At 34.7% G+C, this 10906-nt stretch overlaps 1 protein-coding gene across 1 annotated transcript; it reads right to left on the reverse strand.

The window, feature by feature from the left end:
• Nucleotides 1-3693: 3693 nt before the first annotated feature.
• LOC123560128 (uncharacterized) lies at nucleotides 3694-10855 on the reverse strand. Its single transcript, XM_053516618.1, has 4 exons — nucleotides 10458-10855; nucleotides 9994-10192; nucleotides 9688-9793; nucleotides 3694-9548 (listed from the first exon to the last, which is right to left on the reverse strand). Exons 2-4 carry the CDS (start codon nucleotides 10146-10148, stop codon nucleotides 9204-9206), a joined length of 606 nt encoding a protein of 201 aa, XP_053372593.1. The 5' UTR covers nucleotides 10149-10192; nucleotides 10458-10855; the 3' UTR covers nucleotides 3694-9203.
• Between the last annotated feature and the right edge of the window lie 51 nt (nucleotides 10856-10906).

Consider the following 10906-nt stretch of genomic DNA (forward strand, 5'->3'; position numbering starts at 1 on the left):
ACGTCAAAACATAGTAACTAAACTGTCCGTCCGTGTGTCCGTCTCTCTGTCTGTCCGTCTCCACTTTGCCTGTATGGAGCATAACTTAAAAAAACTAATCAAGGGATTGACTTCTCTCAGTTCGTCTGTCCGTCCGTCCCCACTTTGTTTGTCCGGAACATAACTTAACTAGATGACCACGGGCAATATGTCGAGCCCGCCCTTTTAAATATATGACTGTGACCTCGACCTTTGAGATAAGAAAGGTGTTTGCACATGACACTCCGTCTCATCAAGTGAAACATTCATGCTAAATATAAACAAGATTCCTCAATGCAAGTCAAAGTTATGGGCCGGACAAGATCTGTTATGACATTTGATCCCCAATTGTGACATTGACTTTTAAGTTAGGATATGCACTTGACACCCCGTGTCACTGAAGTTAACATTCGTGCCGAATATAAACAAGATTGCTCCATTCATGTCAAAGTTATGGGCCGGATTACATGACATTTGACTTTCAACTGTGACACTGACCTTTGAGATAAGAACCTGGGGTTTGCGCATGCCACTGTGAAAATGACCAGATGACTCCAGAGCATCTAAATAACACTGTCTAAGTAAAAAGAAGAACATTTGTTTTAAAAGATATCGTTCCGACCGGTACTTGAACCTCCGCCCTTCGAAATTTGTTCATTATTTGTTCTTTAGCCAACACCTTAGACCACAGTTACATGGCAGATTTCTTTTTTAAATTGATATTTTATAGAAGCGGAAAAGTAAAGTTCATGAAATTTTGTACTGAACTTAGTTCAAAATGAAATTACTTATGCTAGAGAAATATTTCTTCTGCACTGCACTTCTTTTATTATAATTATTATCTAATCTTAATTCAAATATTGTAGGGTGACCTTCTATAATAACCAAGAAAATAGATGGACAAAGAAAAAGAAAAAAGGAATAACTCAACAATAACTGGGGCTAGAGTTAATTATGGTTACTGGGTATTTCACTCTTTCTCATCGCCATCTACCTATATTCCAAGATTGAAGTTACTCCCTAGCATAGTTTTTAAGTTAAGCTCCGGACAAGCAAAGAGAAAGTAAAAATGAGCTAAAACAAATTACTAAAATTGGAATAATGGTTTCTGGGTACTGCACTCCTCCTTGTTGCCATCTATCTATATTCCTAGTTTGAAGTCGATCCCTTGCATACTTCACGAGTTATGCTACGGGCAAGCAAAGTGTAAGTAAAACTCAAAACTCAGAATAACTCAAAAATACTAAGATGGAGTTATGGTTACTAGATATTGTACTCCTCTTTGTCGACATCTACTTATATTAAGTCAATCTCTTAATAGTTTTTAAGTTATGCTCTGGAAAAACAAAGTGGGGACGGACGGACAGACTGAAAAACGGACGGTTCAATTACTGTATACCTAAACAATTATTTTGACATTTTTTTCGGCAATGGTTTAAGTGGTTAAATTATCAAAATGTATGTCGTAATACTATTATAATATACATAATTAGGGAAAATATAAACCGCGAAGACGTGTTGATGTATGTCGACATATCCTTATTATGAAAATGTCGGAATAATATATGTAGCAAAGGTAAGAACATATTAGCATGCCGCAAAACTTTATGTAGCGATACTGGAATATTATGTAGACAAGTCATCTTATTTATGTCGACTTACTGTGTTCTATTGAAGCAAGTAGACATACCATAACATGTTTTTCCTATATGAACTCGTCAACAGGATGTACGATATACGCTTCCATAGAAATGGGACCAGATAGTGTAGCGTAACGAATTATCTGACGATATTTGTTTGTTTCAATGTAACATAGAAGTGTCTTTCAATATGCAATATTTTCATGCATGAGACTGTAAAATCTGGTATTTACGAGATCTTATATCAAAACAAACAAACAAATGTCCTTTTTCATTTCATTTCCTTTCCATAACTTTAACAAAAATATTTTGCGCACGACATCATAATGCCACAATGCTATTGCAGAAAATGTTAAATAATTCTATGAGTTTACAGATTTTACATTTTGATGGCCGCACAGTAATTATGTTCGTCTTGCCTTTATTTTGGTTTATTCTTACTGGGCCAATTCGTTTCACTCAACCCGGGACATGCCGGTCACGGGAGCGGCAAGAAAAAAACTCACCGGTTTAATAACAAACGAATGCTTCGGCGTACACCGGCCACGTGAGCTGCAAATAAAAAAATGCATAATTTTCTATTGTGGCCTGTCAAATAAATTATGTATCTACCTTTACTGGCATAAAACAAAATATTCAAATGTTTACCCAATTTAATATTGCGAAAATATATGATTTGCCGCTTTGCCGATCTCGCAAGACCGGCGCACATCGGCGTACGGCAGTGCCGGGAAGCCAAACGAACGCCTAGCCTTTGCCCGCGTTGAGGCGGCGTACGCCGCATAAGAGAAACGAATTGGGTTATTGTTTATCATTCATATCCTTCCGCATTCAAGTGTAGTTATGTGCAAGGCAACAATATATTTATTATAAACCATGATTTTAGACACGGTGTGGCGTTCTCCCTTTATCATGATCGAGTCCTAGAACAAAAGGTTTTGGCGGACAGCATTTATTTTGTAGAACTCATTACTCCTGCTTCCACACATAAAATCATTCTGTTTAAAATGTCACGGGGGACTTTTTATGTATTTCTGACATATGGGTTCTGTATGAGAAGTCTGTAAATATATGTATAATATATTTATTAGAATACAATGATTATCTATCTATCTATCAGATAATGGCGGACAACAATAACAAAGGTTCACGTAAAACATTACATACGATTTCTCATTAAAAGCATATTACAATTGCAGTATAAAACAATGTATGACTTAACTAAGACATAACATAAATTGTGTGTATTAAATAATAGATGGGACGTACCTGTAAATATATGTATAATATATTTATTATAATACAATGATTATCTATCTATCTATCTATCTATCTATCAGATAATGGCGGACAACAATAACAAAGGGGTTCATGGGAAGGGTTATCTGATTTGTTATGGTACGGCATCCGTCAGTACAGTATTGTGTACAGTATTGGAATGTATAGGTCGTAGAGGAGAATGCATATCAAAATATTGGAATATAATATATAAATTACACTGATACTATAGACCTTAGACAATTCCTATTTTATGACCTATGACAAAAAGATAGGTAAAATGTTACAATAATGTATTAAAATATCCACGGTTAGCAAATATCCTACATTGTATCCTTAAATAAATTCACTGTGCATGCACATGATTGATTTTATTTTTTTGTTACTCTTCAAATAAATAATAATGATACATAGTACTATTTTCAGCTGTGTAGTAGTATGCTGTATAGTTGTTTAAATAATTTCGTCCTATTTTAAGAATGTTTTGTCATCACATGTATATTATATGCCCTGGCGTAAAATAATCTTCAACTTTGAAGCTTAGGCCACACCGAATTGAAAAACTGTTCATTGCATAATATTTTGATTGAAGTCCATTTTACGACAATATGGGACTTGAAATATAATGACTGCACCATGTACACATTGTTACATAAAAAATCACACCAACACATTTTAACCAGATTCTTTCAATGGCGCTGAACAACTTTTGTGAGACCTTATATTATTTTCTCTGTTGATACAAGCAAGCTAGGTAAGTCAGTTTTATTAAGCTTAAATTAGTCCGTTATATCAGAATTGGAGATGATTTTTTCTGGCTTACCAGTTGGGGAAAGACAAGGTTATCCCGGTAGGAGACCACCTTTTATCCTTCCACTATGCATTTATCAGGGCGATAACCACTTGCCGTGTAAACTTAAATTTTATAATTATTCTATATGGCTAATAGAGGTTTATACAATCAATACAACTGACTGACTACTTATAAACTTGACCAAGAGTTCGAAGGATGTGACGATCGCTCAAACATTAGATATCGGTTTATGAGAACAGCCACTGTATAAAAATTAAAAAAATATTTTGCTGTATCCTAGTATACCTCAACACGGAATGGCGCCGTGACGGTTAAAGTCTGAATGAACTGACCTTGACTTTGTAGATCTATATTTGTGGCGTTTTTACATTTCTAGTTAGAAATTTAGGCAAGGTATATAATCAGTTTTAAGCAGTCGTCTATTGTAATTATTAGATCTGAACCATTCGTGGTGGAAGGAATTTCAATGACTTCTCATTCACAGAAATTAAGTATATTAAACTTCTTTGAATTCATCTCAAGCGTGGCTTTTGGCTGTATTTTATCCAAGTCAAAACCAATTTGCTTGTTTTGTACACGTGTGCCCAGTTAGCAACTATGATTTATAATACTAAGAAGACAAACAATGAGGTAAAGGATCAGGTTTTATTTAGATCTTGGCCAGGCTACTTAACAGGTAGATAGCAAATTATTGACAATAACAAAATGTTTGACGTTGGTGTGCATGCGTCATATAATTCTGATACATTTGCTATCAACAATGTGCATTAACAACTTAAGATAAAATCAGGGAAAATACAATCATTCTTTCGATAGGTTGGTCATGAATGCAGGTAGAACACACATTGAGTAAAACGGAATAAACTACCTGAAAAAATGATATTTCCAATCAACTCGTCAGGCGAAAGTAACAGACAAAGTACCACGAGAGCATCCCTGTCCTCCTCAGACAACGTCTGGTACGGGCTATAATTTCTGTATAAAAATGAAGCATTCTCTATTTTATAGGACGGCACTGCTTTATTTATCTTAGGACTCTTAAGCAGTACAACACAAACACCACTCTCTTGCACACCGTGTATGGTGAGGAACGAACGACAACTCTGCTTGTAGATTGCACAAACACTAGACATGGTAATCTTGAGAAAAAGGAATCAGGACAAGTTTCACAATGTTGCATTACTGTACCCGCTAAAAGTAATTAAAAATTAGACTCAACTTTCGTTTTACAGTTTTTTTGCCTACATACTGTAACATTATACATTTAATTTTATATAAAACGGCAAAACAGAACGCTCAGTTTTTATTTAACCAACGAATACAGATATTTGTTTCAATCATGTTCTACAATTCAACGTTTGGATAGAAATTTCAGAAATAAACACTGATGAATTTCAAAAGAATGTTTTAGTACGTTGGGGGATTTTAAAAACATTGTCTCTTCAAACTTGAGTTGATGACCACGCAGCAAAGGAAAGACTACGCGAGAACAGAACTGTAGTTAAGTCAAGTGTGAAGCCGTCGAACTACTGAATCAAGGGTCGCGAATTCGGAGCAACGATCTTACAGATAAGCAAGAATACAATTTAGTTTTTCAAAAAGACTTTTAGTGAAGAAAAAAACTAGCAACGATTACGCAGTAACTTAAAACTGAAACAGTCGCTAAAGTGTGTTATCAAGTGAATTAAGTTGCTTGTACATACAAGATTACCTTAGTCTAGACAGATTTGCTGTGCCACTGAGATCCAGTATTGAATAGATACTGTTGAGGTAATACATAAGTCTAGCCTTTGGATTGGGAGCAATAGTTACTGCATGCCCGGTCCGTTCAGTCCCAACCTTCAACCGCTGACGAACAAGAGCTGACATTATAAATATTGGTCTGCAAACAAATTACACAATCAAACATAAACCAGAAAAAAATTCGGGGTTATATGAAACTGACTACATGTAGTTCAATATACAAGTAGTCAGTTGCATAAAGGAAATTATTACCTGTGTTGCCAGTTACAAATTCTGCTACCTTTTCACATTTACTCTGAAACCTATATACATATTATAGCTAAACTTAAGAACTATATGTTTTTGAAAAAAAAAAACAAAACAAAAAAAAAAACCATACACTTTAATCACGAATCCTGTCAAGTCCTCCTACCTTTCCCATATAGCACCCTAAAATATATTGATAGTTATCATTTATGCTTATCGGTCCAATCAGTAATATCAGCATCTTCCTTGTTTGTAGGCTTTTGTTTGTGGAGAGGCACGAGAGAACATGCTTCTACAGCATTTGTTGTAAGAAGAGCACATTAATTTTGTTCCCGACCATGGCGCCGTTAGATTCTGATGATACGATCCGTTTTATGACACAATTTTATTTCATATTTACCCTTATCAGCGTATGAAAAGACGCGCGTGACACGCAATAGTAACAGCTATTTTTCATATTGCTTATCGTGATATGTTATATCACCGTCGATATGTAAACAATCAAACTGTTTAGCAGTCAGAAACAATATGTCTCCCTATCTATTTTAATAACAAACACTACCATGTAAAATGATAATTAAAATATACAATAACGAAAAGATAAAGCAGTTGATATTACCCTTTAACGAGCTTGAATTTGAAAATTGTTTATAATCAGTGACTATTCCTTCCGGGATCAAGAAGCTATTTCTTCACAGTGACAAAGGGACAGATGTCAGCAAAACCTATCGTTTCACGTGGTATGAGATCAATCAGACATAAGGCATTTGATTACTGTGGAGCACATATATAGTGTCACGACAACCTTATATGATTTCAAAGTGTTGCAAAATATTGTACATGTTAACTGTCTATTTTTTTTTCAAAACCTATAATAAATTGGATTAATCTCAGTGGTGTAGTGACATGTTGTGTAGTGACAAAATTGTGTATTGACCTTTTGTTTAGTGACAACGTTGTATAGTGATAACGTTGTGTATTGACATGTGTAGTGTGTATTGACATCTTGTGAAGTAACCACGTTATGTAGTGACATGTTTTGCAATGACAATGTTATGTAGTTAAATAGCCTCATTGCGCAATACCCATACCCCTATCTCAAAGGTCAAGCTCACACTTGAGGGTCAAATTCAACATTGATCTTTTCCCGTCCAGTCTGTAAAGCCCATGTGTCATATGGACACAGTTAAAAGTAATTACTGGTGTAACGTGTTCAGAACAACTTCCCTTCTTATATTTTCCCACCAATCTAAAAATGAATTTCTGTTAAAAGTGAAAAACTTTTTGATGATATTTTAATCCAAACGTTATATGTTATAACATATATTTATAAAGTACAATGTTGTACGTACATCATTGACAAATATCAGATCATTGTGTTATGCTATAGCTGAGATGATAGATCAAACTCCAGTAGGGAACTTTGTTTTGCATGGCAATAATTCATTCACTTTTTTGTCTACTCTCACGGCATTGAATTGAGAAGTCAACCAGCTAGTATTTTGATGGTTTCTGCTCCCGTCTTCGCAAACAATTATTCAGATTATTTGCAAAAGATTAATTGAGGAGTGTAGGCACTTTATCTAAAGGTCAATATATTAAAGTGAGTAAGGCTTTATTTAACAAGAGGTGTTAGTGATCAAATAATTGTATTTTTTCAATGTTGTCTATAAACAAGATCATGTATTAATAGGAACAATCGCGTATTGGCAACATACAAAAATATACACATAAAGTTTGATAAACAGAAACTATTAACATAAAAAAATGTTATCTTGTGCTTGGCGTTAAAATGGCAAAAATAAAATGGTATATTAGGTTAACAGAAAGTAGCAAATAAAGTTAATGTCAGAGGCTTTTAAGTATTTTTGTTTGGGAGACCTTACAACTAGAAGATTACAGCTAGGTTTTAAACTCTTATCTGCGCAGCAAACATGCAAAACAGATAAAGAAATACTTTTGGATGAAATGCTTGCATAATACTCTGTTGAAAAAATTAAAAGTAAACCTAAATACGCCTACATGCACGCTTCTGAGTTGATGTACGTTTAAAAATATATTTGCTGGCAAATTATACAGTTAGGTTTTTGTGAAGATAATTTTGATTTATACATTAGGTGCATTCTTCCAAATTGCAAGATTATTTGCATATGATAATATGCTAATCAAATTTGTGTTTTCCTCCTGATATTGCAAATATTAAATGAACCGTGTGTTCAACTTTGTTCCTTCTTGTTGAAACTGTCTTTAGAAAGCAAGTTTATGAACTTATTCAAAAGTCCACGGAGAGGTTTTCCTAGAGAAAATAGATGCTTAGAAGACAGAATGCTCTTGAACCATGAAAAGTAAAGTTTTGTCATTCTGAAGCAACATTACTGTATCTAGTATTTATATTGAAACATACATTGTAATTAAATGAAAGCGACAGTGCATAGTATAATCTGCTCCCAAGGAATATTTGTTTAAATTTTATTACATGTTAAAGTTTTGAAGACAGTTGGATTGGTTTCTTTGGACAAATGCAAAATATTCTGACCAGAATTTTAGTTAACATGATATGACTTTATGGTTGCTCGTTTCTGCCATGTCATGCTAAGATATTGGCACCGTGTCGAGCTGAGATGTTTGCATCATGTTTGTCTTGCTGAGGTGTTGGCACCCGTCAGAACGATATCACCACAGTACGATAAATTATTTGTCGTGTTTGCAACTCCCCACCCCATGCGACGACACTGTATTATTTTCTATTTTGTCGAGTCCTCGTACTGACGGTGCGCCACACAAGGACACGGCAGATATAGCATTTAATCATTCTGTTCGGTTGCCATGCGAAGTTTAATTACACATAATGCAGTTTCCAATAATGGAGGTAAATGAAAGCGAGTACACGCCGCTTGCTTAGTACCCAACTGAGGTAAGACCGTAACATTTTTATCTTATTGATTGCGATAAACGAACTAAGTTATTTTTCCGTTAATATAAGGGTGACATTAAGGTGGCCTTAATAAAGCTTTTGCGCATGTCAACCAGAATGCGAAACAACGGCAAACTAATTTGTCGCGATCTCCATTTTGAATATCTCAGACTAAAAAATGACAGTTTTTAAAGAACTACCAGTATTCTATAACTGTTATTCTACGTTTAGTCCTTGCATATGCTCAATTTCAATGCATTACCATCCCGTTATTAACCGAATTTTGTCAAACGATCAATAAAATAATAAATAGTTCAACAAATTAAAGTAGGTCATGTTGTCAAAGCTATCCCGTATATACAAAATTAAGGTTATCTGTAAAGATTAACTTAGTAGTTCCACGAATAAATAACTTCCTTAATCAGTATTTGAATGATAAATTTCATATCTCAAATTATAATATACATATCACATAAGTCTACTTTATATCTTTTGGTAAATGCTGCAGTTTGTTTACTTTTTTCCTTCATATATGAACAATTACCGCCCGCTACAGTATTGTGCAGCAACAGTTATCATCGGTGCTGCTGTAATTGCTTCTGTATTGAGGCTCAGTTGGTGCTCTGTACGCGACCGCACGTGCCGGAGGTGCCCTTCCAGTATTAGCGCCAGTACCTCTTCCGGTAACAGCGCTCGCAATCCTAGCAAGACGAGGGGCGAAATCTTTCATGGGCTCTACCCAGTATCTCACAAGCCATTCTTGTTTGAACGCCATAATTTTTGAGACCGCTCTACGTTGACCGCCGATAATAATGGAATCCGAGACCAGCAGATTGTGGTGAACAGCACTAACTTCATAGAATTCATTGCTGCTATCTCCACACATGGCCGCATCCTAAAATAAATGACATACTTGTATAAAATTAATATTTATGAAAAGACATGTATGAAGTAGCTCACCGAACTTTTGTGGATACATCATTACAAAGTTAAGTAAGCTTATTTGTCCAAAAAGATTGCCTTGAAATAAATACCTGAAAAATTACTTTTCCACAAAGCTCGTCCGGTGACAGAAGAAAACAAAGAGTCACGAGAGCGTCTGTTTCCGCCTCTGTCAGTGAATAGTATTCTTTGTAGTTTCTATGGAAATAGAAACAAGGTATATTATCACTAACTTTTATGACTGCAAATTTATAGACGTGTGAAAAAGGGAAACCTTTCGGGTTTTTTACTGTAAGCATGCGTGTTTTTAAGTAATTTCAATAAATCATGCCCTCGTTGAGGTAACAAATTTGATGTACTTATTAAATGAAATTTTCTGAAATTGTCAAAGAGCTTACCTTAGCCTGGTCAGGTTTGCTGTATCACTGAGGTCAAGTACTGAGCACATACAATTCAAATAGTACATAAGCCTGGCCTTTGGGTCATTGGGTACAGTTGCAGTCCCGCCAACCTTTCTTATACCGACCTCAGTCCGACCCATAACAGCTGCCATTATTGGAATTTAAATTTCCGACACTTTATTGTAGGCAGAAATTTCTGAAATTCAGCCAGTACAGTTACCTTTACCTTTTTTGTATTAAAATAAGGAAAAATGTAATATTGATGTGCTGGTGGACTGTTTAGCAGCCTTTGCGTTAAGTCAATATTTTTTTTCTCAAAGTAACGTTTTATTTTTTTTAATGAAAAAAAAAACAACAAAAAAAACCCAAAAACAACAAAACAAAAACATCAAAACATAAAATAGAACCTACATTATCAATAATTATATTGAATGAAAAGAGTTCACTAGAAGAACACTTACCGATGCCTGGGCTATCGTTAACTGTCTACTTTTAACATCCTCTTTCGCTTTCGGGATGATTTTAGGTCAAAATGCAAGCTCTGTTGTTTTTTCGTTTTGGACATATGTTAATATTTTGAAAATGACGAATGAATTTAAAACGAACAAAAGAACGGTTTGGAGTTAAATAATTCTGTCATGCGAAATTCTCATTTCTTATGTTGTAATACAGTGTAATTTTCTTAATTAAATTCTCTCCTTTAAATGATTTTGGTGATGTATCGATTATAATATTTCGAACTCTAATTCTAACAAGATTTTCGTTTATATAAACAAAGGAGGATTTTACAGTGTATTGTTTTGTCGATTAAAACACGTTTCGCAAAATGACCTACTTTTGGCTATTCCGCCTAAAAAAAGATTTCAGATTAGTTTCACTTCCTGGTGTAATTCGAACGTGTTAGTTTAGT

This window comes from Mercenaria mercenaria, chromosome 10 (assembly GCF_021730395.1).
Source record: "Mercenaria mercenaria strain notata chromosome 10, MADL_Memer_1, whole genome shotgun sequence".
NCBI lineage: Eukaryota > Metazoa > Mollusca > Bivalvia > Venerida > Veneridae > Mercenaria > Mercenaria mercenaria.

Excerpts from the sequence above, each read along its gene's own strand:
- LOC123560128 (XM_053516618.1), bottom strand. The coding sequence starts at position 10,148 with ATGGCAGCTGTTATGGGTCGGACTGAGGTCGGTATAAGAAAGGTTGGC. Across the intron at positions 9,794-9,993 it reads GCAAACCTGACCAGGCTAAG|AAACTACAAAGAATACTATT; the intron begins GTAAGCTCTTTG and ends CTATTTCCATAG. Across the intron at positions 9,549-9,687 it reads GTGGAAAAGTAATTTTTCAG|GATGCGGCCATGTGTGGAGA; the intron begins GTATTTATTTCA and ends CATTTATTTTAG.